This window comes from Gossypium hirsutum, chromosome A08, assembly GCF_007990345.1.
Source record: "Gossypium hirsutum isolate 1008001.06 chromosome A08, Gossypium_hirsutum_v2.1, whole genome shotgun sequence".
NCBI classification, from domain to species: Eukaryota; Viridiplantae; Streptophyta; class Magnoliopsida; order Malvales; family Malvaceae; genus Gossypium; species Gossypium hirsutum.
The window spans coordinates 22815534-22836470 of record NC_053431.1 but is presented as its reverse complement, the minus strand read 5'-3'; the positions used below and the strand labels follow the sequence as shown (position 1 = coordinate 22836470).

The window sequence follows — 20937 nt, the reverse complement described above, 5'->3', positions numbered from 1 at the left end:
TGAGATGATATTAAATTACTCCATATCAACTTCATTGAATGTTGCATTTAAGGCTTTTGAATTGCTATGTGCATTTATCACTTCATTAGTTGTGTATTTGCTTCTCTTCTTTAAAAGTATGGTGCCGTCAGTAGCCATGGTTGTTGGTCGAGTCCACCCATCTTTTAAAGCCTTCCAAGCCCATTCATTTATTGACATGATGAAAGTCGGCTTCCACTACAAATAGTTTAATGAACCAAGTATCAATAGTACTCAAGTGATTGAACTACCTTCCTTCATGGATCTTATGTTAGCTAAGTGAGACCAGGATCTTCTTCAAGTATGTTTAAAGTCTGCTCTAATACCAATTGAAAAAGTACTCGTAGTTTGCCTTTGATGAAGTTTTTGGTCAATTTTGTTGTTATAACAAAGAATGCAACGATACTATTGTGTTAATTAAGTAATAAAGTAAAGAGTAGAAAGATACCAATTGTGTTAACACAACTTAGATTCAATAGTCGTACATTGTAGAGCCTATATCAAAGAATGATTTTACTTAACAATTAATTTGAAACAACTATTTATTTAAGCTTAGTCTACCTTCACTCTAATGGATAATTCCAACTTTAAAGTTATCTTCAAATTATTACAATTACTCACCCAAAAATCTCTTTTACAAACAAAATCTCTTTATGAATAATATCTAAATAAATTGGAGAGTAAAATGCTCGGAAGAATGTCTCAAGTAATTCAAAGAAAATACTCTTGAAAAGTACAAATAAAGCACTCAAAAAATCTGCTTTCATCATTTGCGATAGTTATATTTATAGGCTACTTTTTTCTAGCTTATCTCAAGAAGATAAGCAATCTTTGTATTTCGAACTTGATTTATGCTAGATAAAGCTCCAATTTTGAAATACTTAACTTTAAATTCAAAATGTTATCTACTGCACAAGTGAGCTGCCCAACTTTATCAAATAAAGTATAAGCAAATTTGAAAATTTTCACACATTTCAAAATTCCTACAAAAGATTAGACATTATCCAAACTTTATCTAGTTCCTTTTGTACATTAAATATCTTGCATTTGCTACTTAATACATCCTTTAATAATACAAAAAAAAAGAAAAGAAAACATTAAGCATTTACAAGTCAAGGTCACGAATACAAACTACTTTGAATGTCATAGAAAACTTCTTGTTATTCATGTTATAACATAAAGTTCAACAATGAAGTATAACAATCGAAGTTTCTAACCAGCTTTTCATTTGGTGTTTTAACAAAACCCTGTAGCAAATAAGAGAACTTACAACCCATAGAAATTCAATTAATTAAAAGGAACTGTAAGCAACCTCAATATATAGGATGGAGGCTAAGACCACACTACCAATGGTTTGGTAATTGTTGATGAGTGTTATTTCATATGCACGATGGAGATTGAGACTATATTACATCATATTTAGGGTTGTCTTACGACAATGGTAATTTGGAGGGAAATGGGTTACTATTGGATGAGTAAATAACTTTTTTAGGGCTTCGTACCATGGCTTTCAAATATCTATAAAGGAAATGGGTTTAAAAAAGTAGCCATTGGAGTGGTTATTCTATGGGCATTTTGTACAAAAAGAAATCTGGCAACTATTGTCTTTGAATTGGATCATTTATTGTCGAAGGAAGGCCTCTAACAACTTTATCGTTTCAAAGGCTAATAATGTAGCCCTTTCATATTCTTGTAGAGCATGGTTTAGTGAAGAGGATGGATGAAATCTAGATAAAAGACATCCCCACCATATTATTGGATGTAATAAATGTTTCATGTACCACATTGATTCATTTATAAAAGTAGTATTTTATTTAAAAAATTGATTAATAAATTATACCTAAAATTTTTATTTGAATTAATTGAATCAGATTACATGATAAAAATTTTAATATAGCCTAAAAGATTACAACGAACTTACTCAGTGGTCCAAATAGTTTCAAATACCATTTATTAAATGTTTGCATTAGTGAAAACATATACATGAATAAATTAAATTAAAGATGAAAAAATAAAATTTAAAATAATGTAGGATGGTTCTATTGCAGTAAAATTGAATTTGGTGGGATGCTAAAAAGAGGAGGTTCTCCAAAGGGACTAAAATGACCCATATGTTGCACTTGTAGCTGTTGAGGGTATCGGTAAGGTACTATCATCATCATTGGTTGCTGCTGTTGTGGATATTGTTGTTGTTGAGTCAATATTGGCATCATCGGTACATTAGTTGGTGCTGCAATGTGGTTGGGCATTATAAATGTATCTTGAAATGGGTTTTGAACAATAGCCACCCCTTCATATTCATATCTTGCATTTGTCAGCTGTTTTTGTCTTCTAATAGCTTCATCTTCATAAACGCTATATACTAATAACTTATTGAATCCATTCGCCTGTCCAAAACAATTCACTACAATTACCACTAAATGGATGTAATAACACAATCTTTTTGGTAAATGTTTTTTATTATAAAGTTAAATGTGGACATTCAACCGATAGTTCAACTAATGCGGTCAAGAGATTAAGCCCTAAAACAGACACGTCACACCCCCTACCCCATACTAGTAGCATAATGAACATTGAGTAAAGAAAACTAACCAATTCACTTTCTACCGCATGAGTTGTGTTGTTACTCGGTGCTGTAAAAAGCGCTAGGTCCCATTGTTCACTTAAATTATGACTTGCTAAATTAGTTCCTTCATAGAAAAAGATTAAAAGTTAGTTGACATGATCAATTTATGGATTTTAAATAAAAAAGTTGAAACCTAAATCTTTAAAAACAAAAACCATTGATCTGGATAAAACATTGATTTAATTTTTAATTTCATCTCTGTATTTTACGAAAATAGAGATAGTTTTTATATATCAAATTTTAATTTTCGTATTTTATGAGAATTGAAAAGTTATACCAATTGATGGCAAACAGATGAACTTGTATAGTTAAATTTTGCCTTTTTTTTTGCATGTAAATGATTGGAATACTATTTTTTGTTAATTACTTGCATATAAATTACTACATAATTGATTTTCAAGTCACTAATTTAACAATAAAGTTTAATAATGTTATTTTCTCTATTTTCAAAAAGTACAAGAAACAAAAAAAAATTAACTTTTTCAATTTTTGTAAAATAGATTATTGAAATTGAAAATCAAACTTAAAAAACTTGCAAATAAATCAAAGTGCAATATTTGAAAATACCTGACGGAGCAATTGCAAGAGCCATTCCATTGTTTTTCTCTATTTCGAGAGTTGTCGGATTTGTTTCATATGGACCCTTAAGAAAAAACAAGAAGTTGTTTAGTAAAAAAACCTCAACCTACATATATTACATTTATTAAATGAAAACTGAAATACATATTAAAAAAAAAAAAACCTACCAACAAATCTTCCATTGGTATAAGTTGTCGGGGTTCCTCCAGTTTGTTCTTTTCTTGTTCATTAATCAATAATTTATTAATTCTAATTTCTCCTTGCTTTTTTGTTTCATCTGACGCTACTTCTGGTACTTGCTCTCGCCCTTCATTTTCCTAGAATCAAATTCTGAAATTTATATTTTTCTTCAACACCTCATAAAATACAACTTTTTAAATTATTGCTCTCAATCTCTTTTTAACTATATAGTAATTACTATTATAATGTGTTGACTAGTTTGAGGTTTTTCTTTTTAACTCTAGAAATTATAACAAATCCTTTTAAAATTTAAATTTTATATGTAAATAAAATTGCACATAATAATAATTTTTTTTTGAAACAACTTACTAATTTATTTTGGACAGAACCCGATTGTGGAGCTTCTTTTACATATTCTTCCATTGTTGCAAGAAAAGATGGTGGTGGCTGCTTCAGCTCATTGCATTGGAAAAACAAGTGTAAGACACTATGTGCATTATAATTTTTATATATATATATATATAAGAATGTAACCTGTCTTAATGTTGGAAACTGAAAGTTCTTAGCAAGTTCTAATCCTTTGCAATATTCATAAAATTCAGCCAGTTCTTCTACCTGCGTACATTTTTAAAAATATATATATTCCGAAAAAAAAAACATAAAAATGAAACTCTACTCCAAGTAGTAATATATTAAAATTAAAAGTATTTTTAAATAAAAAAATTATCAACCTGTTGACCAGCTCTTTTGTATATTTCGAGAGCTTTGATTGCATCATCTTGTGACATTCTAAAAAACTGTAAAAAAAAAAAGTTTGACATTAATATGTAATGAAATATAAACTTATAATATTATTATTATTTTTTATCTCAGTGCCAACATAACCTACCACGTCTATGAGATTCATAATTCCATCATTGATAGCACAATATATTTTGAAACTCTCTTTTAATACCTGCATTAACAATATATAATACAGACAAGAAAAGGTTTATACAAAATGCAACTGAAAATTTAAAGTTGAAATTTATTGATTAATAACAATACATAACCTTTAGACCTTAAATAATAAATTAATTTCTCTTTTTCATGGACGTGTTATTAATTTTATAAAGGTTTTTTTTAAAAAAAAAGGATATCTATGTATTGAGCACATACCAAAGCTAATGCATATTGGATAAGGTAAATATCAGAAGCCGCTCCTTCAGGCTGCAAGAGTTTATAATTGATATAAACAAAGTATTAAAGAATACTAAATATTTTTTAACCTCTTAATAATGAAAAGGTATACTGCGCTAATTTAAAATGAGAAATAAAAACAAATACCTGACAGCCGATAAGACGAGAAAGAAGTTGTTGTAGTGCTGGCAATTGCTCTATTAATTCCTCGGTACTCTTTCTTCTACTTTGTCCCTGTAAAAATAAAGAAAATTTATTCATCCTATAATTAATTAATATTAACTTTGATTATAACATCTAAAATAAGAACCTTGCTTGAGCCACCGGATGCTAATTTTGTCAATCGTTCTGCTTCAATGTCATATTGTAACACTCTAAAACAATCGAGTCTCTCTTCTAGAAAAATTACATACGTCTTAACCCATACTGTGTGACAATCCTCAAAAAAAAAAAAAAACCAGCGTACTTATTAGAGTTTATAAGAATTTGTTGACTAAAATGAGTAAATTAATTTGATATAATATGTGAATTTTGATTTTATATAATCTATTGCTTACTTATATTGTGTCACGAGCCAATTCAATCGGAAAATTACTAAAACTCTTATATATATATATACAAAGTAAGTTATATGAAAGTGTTTATGTCCTATTATATTTTATAAATCAATGAAAAATTAACCATAAAATAATATGAACTAAGAACACATACATATGAAACATTTAACTTTATCATTATAATTAAAGCATCATTTAATTTTTATATAAAATTTTAGTAAGTATATTTGTTACACTCATATTATAAGTGTGCCATAAATCTATTTTTTTATATATAACTTTGATTTTAATTTAACTATGTGCATTAATTGTAATTTTGATACAAATAAACTCAAATATTTTTATATTATTAGGCCAATAAATTTTTTTAAGGATAATATAATTGTTTGTATATACTATAAATAAACTTAAAATATTGTAACCTCAGCGTTAAGGTTCAAAATCAAATTTACATTAAAAAATTACATAAAAATTGATATATGACATTAGAAATATTAACGTACCAAAATGACTTGAATCATCTTTAAAGTTAGATATTTGGAGAAAATTTCCTCTATGAGCGTAGTTTAGAAGCTCATCTCGGAAGGTAGGATCTCCTTCTCTTAATGTTCTATGAATAACTATCAATATCTTTGTAGCAACCTGTTTTCATTTGGTAAACCACATGGAAACCAAAAACAAAAAGGATAAGCAAATGAAAGAAAAAAAAATTATTTGCAAATTTTTTTTTCAAAATTCTAAATGAAAATAAATTTCTTTTGTTTTCATTGAAAAATAAATTATTTTATTTGAAGATTTAAAAATTTATTTTACAATAACACGTAAGAAAATTCCCACGATAAAAAAAAAAACATTTTTGTATTGACCAATTTGTGAATGTATATATAGTTAATGAAAAAACACCAAAAATGTAAAATATAAGAAAAAGAGGAAATTAAGGTAAAAAAAAAATGTTACAATCCAGCTTCGAGTCTTGGATAATCTTTTTGCTAAAGCTTGAACGCAATATGCTATATCTGTTTGTGGTCGTGATACTGACGTTGCTGCAAATATTTCTACCAACATTCCAAATGAAAAAACAAAACACGTATACCAAATGAGAATCATTAATAAAAAAATGTATTAAAAAAATAAACATAAACTCATGTAGAAGAGCCATTGCTTTATATATGGAAAACTAACTTCGAACATGCCGTTCTTTTGGAGGAGATTCAATATGGTTGGTCGCTTTTATAATTGTAATGTCTAATTCCTGCATGAATATCAAACAAATTATATATTAAAACAATTAATAATTAAACCTAAAAATAATTAAGAGAAAATAAATTATACACCTTGAAATTACTGTTGAATTTTGCAAGGCCAATCTTGGTTTTGTCTTTGAGAACCCCATATGCCTTTCTAAGAGTATTCAATGTTCCCATCGTTGTATTTCTTTCTTCTTCTTTTTCTTATTTCTAAAAAAGAAATAAGAAAAAGAAGAAGTTGTAATACAAAATTTTAACAGTGGCAGAAGGATCAATTAAATGTCTACAATTTTTGTCTGGAAAATACAGATAAAGTTACGATGTTTCTATATGTTTGACCTTTTTGTTTGTTTGTTTGTTTTGATTTTCTGTTAACAAATAAACGAAAAACAAAAGCTAACAAAATGACTCTATCCCTTTCTCTAAAATAGGTCTAACGAAAAATAGCTAATTTAGATCTTTTAGTAGTTTAACCATCTTTAAATAATTTCATTCAATTTTTTAAACATATTGCAATCTCTAAAACAAGTGAAAAACCAAAAAAACAAATGATATCACAAAATTCAATTTGATTCAAATCCATTTCTCTACTTTTTTTTTTTGAGATGAAACAATTATTAAATTTACAAGAAAGGAAATATGAGCAAAAGTGAATGCAAAAGTGGGCTACAATAATTGCAACAAGCATAACGAAAACAAAGGACAACAAAATTGTTTATGTAGTTCAGTTTTCCTAAGTTTGCGAAGCCTAATTCAGTGAGTTGAATTCATTATCTTCGAAACAAATATAACTAGTGGTCCTAGTTCTAACACACCCTAATGAGGAATCCTCACTCTTGTACTTTAAAGACTAAATCTCTTTCCACTAAATTCTCTCCTTGAGAACTAGCTTGTAAAACTAACCACGCAAAAGTTTTACAATCACAAAATAATGTTCCTAATTAAACAGATAAGTGCTCCCAAAAATCAATGCAATAACCTATAAAAGTCTCTCAATTATATAAATTTTTAAGACTTGCTAACATAATGAAGATTAATCACAATCCCTTCTAAACCGTAACTAAAATAGCTAAATACAATATAATAGTACTATTAGAAGACAAGTTTTCTAGAACCTATTCGATCCAATTTCCTTGATCCAAGGGATTCGATATAAATGAATCAATTCTATCCAATCTTCTAGATATGTTTTTCCAAATGAATTGATCTCTATTGATGGACTTAAATCATTCCACAATATCAACACAACTCAAAGATTTGGCTCAATAAATTGTCAATATTCCAAATATGACAAGTTGATGTTTTATCGTAGTGGTGAAAGAAGTGGGCACTTCCTTCGATACATTGCAGCAACTTCAAATACCCCCTTCAATTTTTTGAACAGAACAATTTTAAGCCAACGAACTTAATAGGCAATCAACCAAAGCTCCCCCTTAGCAGGATCCATGGTCCTTTTCCAATTATTTAAGGACATTTTAACAAATTTTTTCCATATCATTAATACATAATTTTGGAATTTTTTTACCCTAAACACCAAACCTTATATCCTAAATCATGAGCCCCTAAACCCAAACCCCAAACACAAATTATGAACCTCAAACCATGAACTCAGAGTTCAGGGTTCGAGGTTTAAGTTTAAAGTTAAAATTTAGGTTTTGGGTTTGGATTTAAGGTTTGAGTTTAATGTTCAATGTTTAGAGTTTGAAATTTAGGGTTTAGGGTAAAAAAGTACAAAATTATGTGTCAATGATACGAAAAAAATTTCTAAAATTTTATTAAATAATTAAAAAGGGACCATTAATGATGTGGTGGGAAGAGTCCATAAAATAATTTCTCCAATGTAAAAGAAGAGTGAAAAGATTTACAAACACAAAAATCGAACATTGAACTTCGTATCAATAAACTTGAAATGTTCACAAATATGTCAGAACCAATATCATGATTAACTATTTACAATTTTAAATTTAAAATATTAATTTCAAATTTAACATGAGCCATAAATGAAAACATAAACAAATTGATAAAACTAATGAATAATTCTTTATTAAACATATTGAAATTTTTTTGGGCTAATGTCTTATTATCTAATTAAAATCCAAATATTGCCCAGACCAAAGCACATAAACCCTCAGCCCATACAAGTGTGCCCATAAACCCTAGCTTCTTTCTCTTTTCTTTTTCTTAGTCGCACAACTTAATTTTTATTCTTTTCCAGTGCATTTCCTTTCATCAGCCACCGCCACTTCTTCTTCAAAAGCCAATAGTAGTGTCCTTACTAGCGTCGTGTCAAAACTGGTGGGGCCATCATTCAGGCGATGTTATGGAGTAAATTAATTGACTGTTGATACTTTGTATTGTCGTTAATTATGTTTCTACTTTTAAATCACGTTTTAATTGCATTAATCAAATGTTGTGTTTAGGGGGAAATGTTTAGTAAAACCGTGTGTATTAGTCCTTAAGTGAAATGGTCATAGTTGGCTAACAGCTTGACAAATTGTACTAGGTCGTTATTCTATCTCCTTTTAGCATGGATAAGAGAGGTGCTGATGGCTCTGAAATCGGAGGATTCAATTTCTCTCTCTCTTTTCTTCTTTGTTATAATTTCATCATCATCATCATCATCTAACTTCTTCTCAGCTCGACACATTACAAAGGTATCAGAGCCTCTATGTTCCTCATTGGTAGTGAATGAGTTACCACCAGACTGCAGAAAGACATGGCTCAGTTGCAGAGGAGATGTCACAGCTTCGAGTGGACATTGATATGAAGATGGATACCGGGTTTAAGAATGACAAGAGTGGCTAGTTCGGGTAAAAGCAAAGGAAAAGGCATTTTAGGGGAACCTTCTCTTTTTCCTCTTAAAGAGCCTATCATACTATCACCACAGTTACATATGGGCTAGTTTTCTTGTGTCAGTGCATTGGAGTCAAGTTTGACTACCTTCATTTCGATGGCTTGGATTTTAGGTGTTGGTGGTCAAAGTTGGAACATCATTTTGAAGTAGAAGGTGTGGGAGATCATGCTAAAGTTCGAATAGTCATACTACATTTGGTGGGAAAAGCCTTAGATTAGCATCATTTCTTTGCTCAAAGGCAATGATGCACCAGTTGACTTAGGAAGCTTATGCTAGAGAATTCAAGGAAAGGTTTGGGTCTAAGATCTACTAGGACCCCATGGAGGAATTGGTGTCCCTTAAGTAGCGAGGAACAGTGGAATAGTTCTATGATTAATTTGTGAGTTTATTGAATCAACTCCATTTTTCATAACCTTATGCCTTACGTATATTTGTTAGTAATATGAGACCTGAGATTGGTCAATATCTTAGGTTGTTCAAACCACATAACCTGGTTGATGGCTACTTAATAGCTAAACAGGTTGAGAATATACTAGGGATAAATCACAAGAGGTACATAGTTCCTAGTGGAGGGGGAGGACTTCAAAAAACCTTGTTTCCAATTCCACAAGGGGTTAGTGTAGGGTTTCCTAAGTAACTTTACCAAAGGGTCAAATCACATGGTACTATGAATGGAACTAATATTATCAGAGGGTTCCCAGGGAAAATGTTAGTACCAAGTTGCCTACCAAATCCCTTTGTTAAGCAGGAATGGATGAAATGAGGAAAAAGGACCTCTGCTTCTTATATGCCTCAAAATACACTCCTGGTCATAAATATACCAAGGCACAATTGTATTAGCTTGTGATTGAACTTTCCATTGATGTCAATGATATTATGAGAAGTCCAACCACTGAGGACTTCCAAGACTGTCCTGGACAACTTGAATGAAGGAACCTAACAATGGCACCCCTACTCTAATGTTATCACTGCATGCACTGAAGGGAACTCAAGGTCACTTGACTATGAGATTGGTAGCCTGAATTGATCAGCTAGAAATTATATTGTTGGTTAACTCAAGAAGTACACATAATTTCATTGATTCCAAATTGGCCAAAAGACTACACTTACTAGTGGAATCGGTTAACAAAATGAAAGTTATGACTGCTAATGGAGGGGATTTGTTCACTCGAGGGCTATGTAAAGTTGTTACTTGGGAAGCACAGGGGTATCAGTTTACTACAATTTTTTTGGCACTTATAGTAAAAGACTATGACTTAGTTCTTGGTATTCAATGGTCACTTTCATTATGGTCCATAGTGTGGAAGTTTAGTTCCTTGACCATGCAATTCTAATATCAAGGCTAGCAATGTAATCTCAAGGGTATACCACATGGAGCTCTTCAGCTTGTATCTAGTGACCACTTTTCCAAATATTTGAGTATGGTAACAAATAGCCCTTGTCCAATATTGTTCTCTTCTTGCACTCAAGTGGCCTTATCCTTTCCATAGGTTACCTAACTTCCAGACTTGCAGGATCTTTTGAGAGAATTTAATGATGTCTTCCAAAATCCTACTGGCTTTCCTCCTAACAGATCACATGATTATAAGGTACCCCTTTAAAATGAAAAACTAGTAGTAAGGATGAGACCTTATAGGTACCCTGTTGTACAAAAAGTTGAGACCTTATAGGTACCCTGTTGTACAAAAAGTTGAGATTGAGAAGTTAGTTCAAGAGATGCTGCAAGCAGGGGTGATCAGAGACAGCAACAGTCCCTTTGCATCCCAAAATGTTACGGTTAAGAAGAAAGATGAAAGCTATAGACAACTCAACCAGCTTACCATCAAGGATAAATTTCCTATCCTTGTGATTGGAGAGTTGTTGGATAAGATGGGAAAAAGCCAATTTCTTTACTAAGTTAGACCTTAGGTCAAGATACCACTAGATTCAGATGTGGGAACAAGACATCCATTAGACTACATTCAGAACACACGAGAGACATTATGAGTTCATAGTCATGCCCTTTGGCTTGGCTAATATTCCATCCAGTTTTAAGGCATTGATGAACCAAGATTTTAAGCCATTTCTTAGGAGGTCAGTATTGATTTTTTTATGACATTCTCGTGTATTCAAAAGACTGGCAAGACCATTTGAGCCAGTTGAGGGAGGTTCTTCATCTGTTGAGAGATAATTAGCTATATGCCAAAAGGTCTAAATATAGCTTTGGTACCACATAAGTGGACTATCTAGGCCACATCATCTCCACTGGCACTGTTAGCATTGATAAGTCCAAGGTAGAATGAGTTCTTACTTGGCCTACTCCTCAATCTATAAGGGACTTAAGGGGGTTCTTCAATCTTTTTAGTTACTACCGAAGGTTCATTAAAGGATATGGGGTTATAACTGCTCCTCTAACCACTCTTTTCAGGAAGGGAGCTCCTTGTAAATGGGGTGAAGCTACCCAATCTTCCTTTCAACACTTTAAGGAATTTATTTTCCAAGCACCTGTATTGGCCCTGCCTGACTTTCAGAAAGAATTTTGTATGGAAATTGATGCTTGTGGGCAAGGGGTAGGGGTAAATTTCCAGCAGAAGAGGAAGCCTATACCATATTTCAGCAAGGCTTTAGGTGTAAAGCATCAAGCCATGTCTATTTATGACAAAGAGATGATGGCAGTGATTCTAGCAGTTAAGAAATGTCATCCTTATTTGATTGGTCACCATTTCCAAATTAGGACTGATCAGCAAAGCCTTTGGTTTCTATCTTAGCAACATGCCATCACCCCTTACCAGCAAAAATGGGTGGCAAAGATGCTTGGATATGATTTCTCCATTGCATATAGGAAGGGGACTCAAAATACAAGAAGTGTGATTGATGTCTCAAGATAATTCGCAAACAACTATGCATTGGAAATTCGACTAAAAGGACACTAAAAATTCAAATAGATTCAAGCCGAAATTTTTAAAGTGCAAAAATATAGGTCTCTCCCCTTATCTAAATAATTACCTTAAATTCAAAATCAACAAGAATTGACATCCTCACTAAATATTCACTCAAAGCACTCAAAGTGTTTAAGGTTCTAATAGTAAGCACTCAATAGTTAAACGAGAAATGTCATTACCATAGGCTTGCTTAAAAACCAAATCTCCACCATTATAAAATGAGATGACACACCAATCAAGAGGTCTTTAAAAGGTTGTAATGGGGCTTAGGTTAAGGGTATGAAAAGGGCCAAAAAAGTTGGTTATAATAGAAATCGAGTTAATAAGTTACCAAACTAGAAAAAATAATCAGTTGTTGAATTAACAAAATTAACATCAACAAGACTAATCAAGAATAAAAACTAGCTTTTCAATAGAATATGCAACTAACGATTCAAGCTCAATCAAATATATATGTTTTTTTTTTCTTTTTCATTTTTTTTTTATTTTTTTAAAACAAGAATAAAATTCAATAATTCAAAAAAAATGAAACATTGTTAGGAAACTAACTAAATCAAATCTCGACAAAAAGGGAGTCAATAAAATGGGAAAAAATTACAACAAATATATGGGTTATAAGTTAACATTAATGGGTTAATAAAAGAATGAGTTAGGATCAATGGGGTTCACTAAGGGTTAATTCAATAAGTAATCTTTTTACAGGTTAAGTGAGTTAAAACCTAAGTGCCTATATCATCTCAGTATATCAAATCAATGGCGTGGTCTCGGCATGGATAATCAAAGCAAGTTTTAGAATAACAAATCAAGTTGACACACTCATAACCAATAATAAAATGATCATGAAATAAAATATATGCTCTACAGGCTCAAAAACTCACAAAAAGTTATGGTTTTGATGTCAAACTTGCAATTTCAAAATTTCAAGATAATAATTCTATTCAAGGAGGCAACCTAAAATATGATTTCTGAAAAACAGCTTATCATGCTTAACTCTTTCATGTCTTAGAGACTGAATCAACCAATGCAAAAAAAAAAAAAATAAATAAATGCAAAACAATATAAATAAAAATTCCAATTTTTTTTTTAAAATTCACTCTAATGGAGGGTATGAGGAAATTACTTAAACATAACAAGTAATTTAGGGATTTTATCACAAATATATAAACAACCTCCCTACACTTAAAATGTACATTGCCCTCAATGTAAAAATAGATAAAAGCACGAAATAAGCACAATATGAAAAGAGAGGGAGAGAACTGAAACTACCTTGAATATGGATGAAATTGCCAGAATAGAGAAAACTGGAATTATGAGCAAATCTAAATGTAGCGCATGTTTCCGAGCAAACTAATAAGAAGATAAACACAAATAAAAAAGAATATTTAGATGTTACAAATTGGAATAAAAACAACCATCAAAATAAGAAAAATAAAAATATAGTTCAAAATCAAAATCAAAATAAAATAAAGAAGTCTTACAAATAAAAATAAAATAATAGAAAATAAAAAGAGAAGTCTAACTGAAAATAAAATAAATCAAACAAATAAAATGAAAGTAGATCAGATATCATCATTGTGAGGTGCGTTGGATCGTGCGGCACATGACTAGTAAGAGAAATATGAAGCTGCTGACATATCTGCTGCAAAGTCATGTTAATGCTATCGAATTGCTTAAACATTCACTACTCGAAACTGGTGAACTGTTCAGAAAGATGTTCGAGTATAATGGTAGAAGCAGTAGTAGGGTAACTCGGAGGTGGAGAACGAGGATTAGATCTTCATGGAGAAAATGATCATCGTCGAGAAAGTCCTCAAGCTCATTCTGAGGGTTGGAATGAGACAATCTATATCGAGGAAGACCCACGCTACACTGTCGTTAGATCATCCTCATGTGACTCATAATTGATTATCCCTGCGGGATCATCTGTCTAACCAATGTAAATGAGGATGATTACTCTGAAGAATCAATGAGGCCAAAGTATCGTGCAAGACAAGTCACATAAGGGTCCAAAAAGATAAGACCGTTCTGGCTAAGCTCGGTCTAGTGGCGGCAAACAAGAGCGACAAAGTAGGCCACATCATTGGGGTTCCACTGTGTCATACACCAAAGAAAGTAGGGGTTAGTCGTACTAACGACCCCAGTACCATCCTTACGACCTGTTAGTGTGTATGCGAGAATAACATGAATGAAACGAAGGGTAGGAGGTAAACATGTGGCCTTCGACTGACTCGGATTATATGGTATCGTCATCCCAAAAATATTGGTTTAACAAAGAGATGGTGAGCGATGGATATGTCGATATAAGGTGGGGAATTCCTCGAAGCTCATGAACTCCTTGGAGTAAAGTCCAAGGGCAGCTCTGAAGCTTGGGACGCTCAGATAACACATCGTACCACCCAATCGAAATGAGACGGTGCGTGGGTCATCATGTGTCATTATCGCGTACTATAAGAAATAGGTCAAACATAATTCTAATGTAAGCTCCGAGTAGGTGGGCTCGATAGTGGAGAAAAGTCAGTCCCATGGAGTTATCTCGATTAGTGCACGTACTATATCGACAAAGTGTATTTTCTGTAATTCCTCCCAGTCTGTGCAACACCCTAAACCCACGGGTCTCTACTTCAGAAGCTGATATTGGTCCTTGTGAGGACCCGATAGAAACTGTAAAAAAGGATGGCGTGCATCGGAGGACAAGCTCGAGAATGAGGTAGCACCTAGAGTCTTTCGCTTTTTCAAAGCGGGGACGATAACTTTAGTTTTATTGCACGTGTTTGTCATGGTGTACCTACAATAACTGATAATGTCTGTATATCAAAAAACCGAAATAATCATTTGCATCAATAAGTTAATTAAGCAATTACACCAATTAGTGAACGAGTGAAACAAATCAGAGCAAGCCCAAAACAAATTACAAGAGTCGAAGTATGAAATACACAATGAACATAGTTACCCAATCTAGTTACCCAATCCAATCGAGCGCACAATAAATACCTATCTAATAGATGCTACCTAAAAATGAAATACAATAAAATCTAAAACGAAGCTAACATGAATTAAATAAGACAATTAATTAAACTAACTAAGAAAATAAGAGCAAAGTCATAATAAGATAATAATGAAAATAGTAAATAACTAATATACACGAATCTAGCAATCTAATCCTAAACAAAAGTGTAACCGACAACCTAATAAAACTAACATTGCATTAATAATAAACTAAATATAATAAATATAAAAGAAAAATATAATAGAAAAATAATAAGAAAAATGAAGTAAAGTAAAATAATAAAATAAATAAAAAATATAAAGAAAGAACAACGGACCAAACGGTGGTGGGTGGCTTTGCAGATGACAGTGGAGACGAGTATGGTGGTGACGGTAGGAACGAAAGGGGCGCTGGTTGTGTTTCGAAGAGGAGGGGCTGAAAAGGGAATGTGAAGGCATGTGGAATGGAGGCAAAGGGTGGAAACGTCGGTGAAGGGACGGAGGAAAAAGTAAGAGGAAAATTGAGGCTATGGTGTGCAGGTTTGGTGGTTGTAGAATGTTAGAACGGTGATGTGAGGGACTGTAAAAGGACGTCGATCGATCGATAATGAGGAGGGGTAAACGGAGACTGGAAGCGATGACAGAAAAGTCTTAGAGGTTGGGTATTACGGCTAGTGTGACAAGGGGGCAGATAAGGAGAGAGATTGGAGAAAGGGAAGTTCGTGTGAGGGAGAAAAGAGCAAAGTGGAAGGCTGTTGGTCAGATCGAAGACAAGGAGATTGGTGGGAAGGGAGGGGGAAAAACAATGCAAATAGAAAAAAAAAGGGGGAAAAAGTAAAAGTGAAAAAAATGATTAGGGTTAGTTGTGACAAAAAAAGGGGGGCACGACCGTGTAAAGGCCCATTTTGGGCTACACGACCTTGTCTCTTGCCCGTGTGCTCTATCTCAGCCCGTGTGTCAATCGAATAACTAAAAAATTTTAGCCCAGTTTCAACACGGCCTAAGACACGCCCTTGTGTCTAGGCCGTGCGAAAGCACCCCTCACTTATCCCACACTTATGTGAATGGCCGTGTGGGGTTTGATGGTTTACGAATTAACTAAAATTTCGACGAAGGCAAGCGCACCTATCGAATATTAGTATAGCTATGGTGAGTCCAGAATATTGTATCCACAAGGACTAAAAGTACTAGTAATAACTATCTTTCTATTATTTAGCCTAATAATTAAATGAGGTGTTTTAATCTAAAATTAAACTAATTAACTATGAACGCGACAGAGATCAAATTGGGAAAATACTTAAGAAAACCAATGAGAGAGACAATACCCAGGAAAGAATTCACCTAGACTTCACTTATTATTCTGACTCTGAATCAAACGATTTATTCACTTGTCTTGATCCGTAGAAATCCCTAAATTATGTTAATATCTCTTTCAAGACTAAGAACAACTGATTCTAGGTTGATTAATTGAAATCACTTTCTAATTAGAACCCCTATCGTCGCATTAACTCGATCTATGGATCCCCCTATTAGATTTGACTCTAATCCGGCAGATTCATGCCGTCCTATTTCTAGGATTGCAATCAACTTTGCTCAATTATGCTAGATCTACTTTTAAACAGAGACTTTTGCTCCACTGAATAAGCACATCAAACTTGGATTAATATCCTGAAAATATTAAGGCAAGGATTAGGAAACATAATTAAGAACAAAAACAAGTATTTATCTTGTAATTTAGATAATTAAATAATAAGATCCATCGTAGGTTTCATCCTCCCTAGGTATTTAGGGAGTTTAGTTCATAATGTAAAAGGAAAACATCTATAATTTAGAAAAGCAACAAGACATAAAAAAACTCAAATAAATTTCAAGAGAAATTTGAATGGAGATCTTCAATCTTGAAGTGGATCTGCTCCCGAGATGATTCCAACGGCTTCCTTTGAGTAATTTTTCCTTTCTACTCTATGCGCCCCCCTTTAGGTCTTTTTCTAGTGTGTTTATATAGACTTTAGAATGCTTAGAAACCCTAAAAATTGGCTTTTTTTCGCGTGTTTGGGAAGCAGGGAGCGATATCGACACGGGCTGCCACATGGGCATGTGGCTATCCTGTGTGGCTCACACGGGCGTGTGCTCAGCCCGTGTGGAAATGGTGTTGGCCGTGTGGATCTTTAAATCAGCCTGTTTTGTCTCTTTTTGGCCCGTTTTCTGCTCCTTTTGTTCCCCTATGCACTCCTAAGCATAAAACATGAAATTAAAGGATTAAGAGCAGCAAATTCACTAAATTAAATAATAAATCATCCAAAAACATGCTAAACATGGGATCAAAATGTGTTACTTTTATGGTTTATCAAATATCACCACACTTAAGCATTTGCTTGTCCTCAAGCAAAATCCTCAACCCATAATTAAAATTAAACTTTCTCAATTCATAATTCTCATTAATAATATTTTATCATAATTCACACATAATCACACATTGATAATTCAACTAAAAGAGCACTAAAGATTCAAACAATCCAAGTCTCACATTTTTAAAGCATGAAAACATAAGTATTTCCCTTTATCTAAATGATTACCTTTAATCCAAAACTGACAAGATTTGACATCCTCACTAAAGATTCACTCAAATCATTCAAAGTGTTTAAGGTTCAAAAATTAAGCACTCAGGAGTCAAACATGAAAAGTTATTACCATAGGCTTGCATGAAAATCAAAACTCTACCACTACAAAATGAGATGATACACAAATCAAAATGTCTTCAAAGGGTTGTAATGGGGCTTAGGTTAAAGGTGTGGATAAAGGCTAAAAAAGAATGTTAGAATCAAGATCGAATTGATAAATTACCTAACTAGAAAAATAAACTAATACTAAATAATTACATCAATTGAAATTATTAAAGAATAACACGAGCTTCTTCTTAGAATATGAAATTCACTACTTAAGCTCAAAAACATAGAACTAGTAATAATGTATTTTTTTTACTTCTTTTTTTCATTTTTTTGAGAACAATAGATAATAAATGAAAATTTAACAACTGAAACAAAAGAACATAGTTAAGCAACTAACCAAATCAAATCTCGGTAAAAAAGGAGTCAATAAAACGGGAAACAATTCTCAATAAATAAAAAATGAGTTATGGGTTAATATTAATGGGTAAATCAAGAAACAGTTTGTTAGGCTTAAAAGGATTCACTAAGGGTTAATTGAGGTAGGCTTTTTATGAGATAAGTGGGTTAAAACTTAAGTGCCTTTATCATCTCAGTATATCAAATCAAATATGTGGTCTCGACATGTATAATCGAAGCAAATTCTAGAATAAAAAATCAATATTAACACACTCATAATCAATAATAAAGTAAGCAAGAAAAATGCATGCTCTAAAGGCTCAAAATCTCACAAAAAATTATGGCTTTTGATGTCAATCTTGCAAATTTCAAACTTCAAGGTAATACTTCAATTTTAGGGAAACAACCTAAAAAATTTTAATTCTGAAAATAGACTTATCATGCTTGATTCTTTAGTGTCTTAAAGTTTAAACTATCAATGCACAAATACCTATGAATTTAATCTAAAACATATCAATAAGAATCATAAATCAAGAAAAAATTCTTTCTAACAGTAATATAAGGAAATTACCAAGGGTTTTCAAATAATCATATAAATAACCTCCCCATACTTAAAATGTACATTGTCCTCAATGTACAAACAAATATAATCATAATATAAACAGAATATCATAAGAAAGGGAGAAAACTAAAACTGCCCTGAATAATGGATGAAAGTCCTAAAATAATGAAAATTGGAATTGTAGATAAATGTAGAGAGAGTGCTGGTTATGAGCAACTGATAAGAAGATAAACATAAATACTAAAGATGAGCAAAGGATTAAACTCGATTAGGAACAATTATTAGAAAGAAAAATAAAGTTCAAAATAGAAAGAGAAAATAAACATAAAAACAAAAATTAAAAGAAAATAAAAAGAAAAAGAAATCTAAAGACAAATAGACTCAATGCCCCTTATCATCAGACAATCAATGTTGCGAGCCGGTGGCGCTGGAGAGGAGATGTGGAGATGCTGACATATCTGCTGTAGAGTTGCATCGATGCTGTCGAACCTCTGAAAACACTGGTGCTCAAAGCGAGTAAATCGCTCGGAAAGGTCTGAAAAGGTCGCAGCAGAATGAGTAGGGTGGTGACTCGAAGGTGGTGGTGGAGGTGGATAATCGTGGTAGGGAGGAACATCATCAGTGAAGTCCTCTGGGTTATGTTGAACGTCAGACTAGAATAGTCTGTACTGAGGGGGGTCCACTCTACGTCGCCACTCAATCATCCTTATGTGGATCATGCTTAAGATGCCCTGAGGGGACATCTGACTGACTAGGGTAAGTGTCAAGGATTACTCCAGTGTGTTGAGAATACCGAAGTGTTAATAGAGGCGATTCACGTAAGGTTCTAGTCAGATGGAGCCCTTCTTGTGGCGCTCAGTTTGATGGTGAAAGGTGAGCGCGATGAGGTACGCCAAATCAAAAACATGTCCGATAGCCATGCTCTATAGAAAATAGGCGTCATAAGTACTAACCACTCCTGTGCTCTCTCTCCGTCCTGTCAAAGTATGAGCTAGGAGGGTGTGAAGGTACTGTAGGGCCGGAGAGAGAGACATCGCCTTCGAGCGACTCGCGTCATAGTTTGTCAGGCCACCTGTGATATCAGTCCAACAACGTGAAGGCGAGTGATGAATATACCGATGTAGCCGAGGAAAGTCCTCGGCACTTATGAACTCCTCTGTGTAAAGTCTCAAAGCAGCACCAAACTCTGGGATGCTCATATGTTGCATCAGCCCGCCAAGGTGAAAGGTGATGGTGCCTGGCTCGTTATGGACTGACATGACTTGCTGGACCAAAAATATGGTGCCAAACTCTAGGGTGAGCTCCATGTAGGTGGGCTCGATGATGGTGAAAAATCTATCCTACGAGGCTGTAGTAATAATCGCACGCACATCATCAGCCAAATAGACCTGCTCCAACGCTGCCCAATCAATACAGCAGCCCAAATCGAGTGGTCGCACTCAATGAAGCTGGTACAGATCCTCCTGAGGGCCCGCCAGAAATGGAAGATAAGGATGGCGGATCTCGCCCGATACGCTCTAGGAGGAGGTCTCACCGGGGCCTTTCCATTTTTTCAAAGCGGGGACGGCGACTTTAGACTTGCCTCGAGTGTTTGTCATAATGAGCCTACAAGAAAACAATCAAATTACTTAATATTGTCGAACTAATAGAATAAGCAAGCAAATAAGGAATAACCATCCAAGTTCAGCTCAAACAATTAGATGAAATGAGCAGAAAAATAGTAACAATCGGATTGCTAACTAGCAAACAAAAACCTAGTGAGAGTAAATAAACTAAGAATGACCAAAAATTAAAAAAAATCAGAAGCAAGACTAGCAAAAATAAAATAGAAAAAAAATCAAAGAAAAAACTATATGCATAATGTGTCCTAATGAAAAACAAAATAAAAGAAGATAAAATCATATCAAAGTATATATGAACATTGTTCAGAATTCAAGAAGGAATATAAAATTAGTTAGGCAAGATAAAATAAGAAAGTATTTAAAAATCAGTAACCCCTAAAAAATAAAGAAACACATAAAGAAATAAAAATAATAATAATTAATTAATAATAATAAACAATAAAGAAATAAAATAATCTAAATAAGAAATAAAAAAAGAAAGAAACCGAAGGTGGGTGGTGGTGGTCGGAGGCGCGGCAGTTGTGGAAGGAAAAGAAAGTATG

General features: G+C 33.0%; 1 protein-coding gene across 1 annotated transcript; it reads right to left on the bottom strand.

Moving 5' to 3' along the window:
* Window positions 1-1954: 1954 nt before the first annotated feature.
* On the bottom strand, window positions 1955-6738 carry LOC107952889 (putative clathrin assembly protein At5g57200). Its single transcript, XM_016888091.2, has 15 exons — window positions 6474-6738; window positions 6322-6391; window positions 6097-6194; window positions 5643-5781; window positions 4893-5008; window positions 4730-4816; window positions 4562-4612; window positions 4293-4358; window positions 4135-4200; window positions 3938-4018; window positions 3773-3850; window positions 3391-3540; window positions 3212-3287; window positions 2611-2708; window positions 1955-2405 (listed from the first exon to the last, which is right to left on the bottom strand). Exons 1-15 carry the CDS (start codon window positions 6561-6563, stop codon window positions 2058-2060), a joined length of 1614 nt encoding a protein of 537 aa, XP_016743580.2. The 5' UTR covers window positions 6564-6738; the 3' UTR covers window positions 1955-2057.
* Between the last annotated feature and the right edge of the window lie 14199 nt (window positions 6739-20937).

Coding starts and splice junctions, on each gene's coding strand:
- LOC107952889 (XM_016888091.2), bottom strand. CDS start 6,563: ATGGGAACATTGAATACTCTTAGAAAGGCATATGGGGTTCTCAAAGAC. Junction 4,359..4,561: donor TCCAATATGCATTAGCTTTG/GTATGTGCTCAA, acceptor TTGTTAATGCAG/GTATTAAAAGAGAGTTTCAA. Junction 4,201..4,292: donor TTATGAATCTCATAGACGTG/GTAGGTTATGTT, acceptor TTTTTTTTACAG/TTTTTTAGAATGTCACAAGA.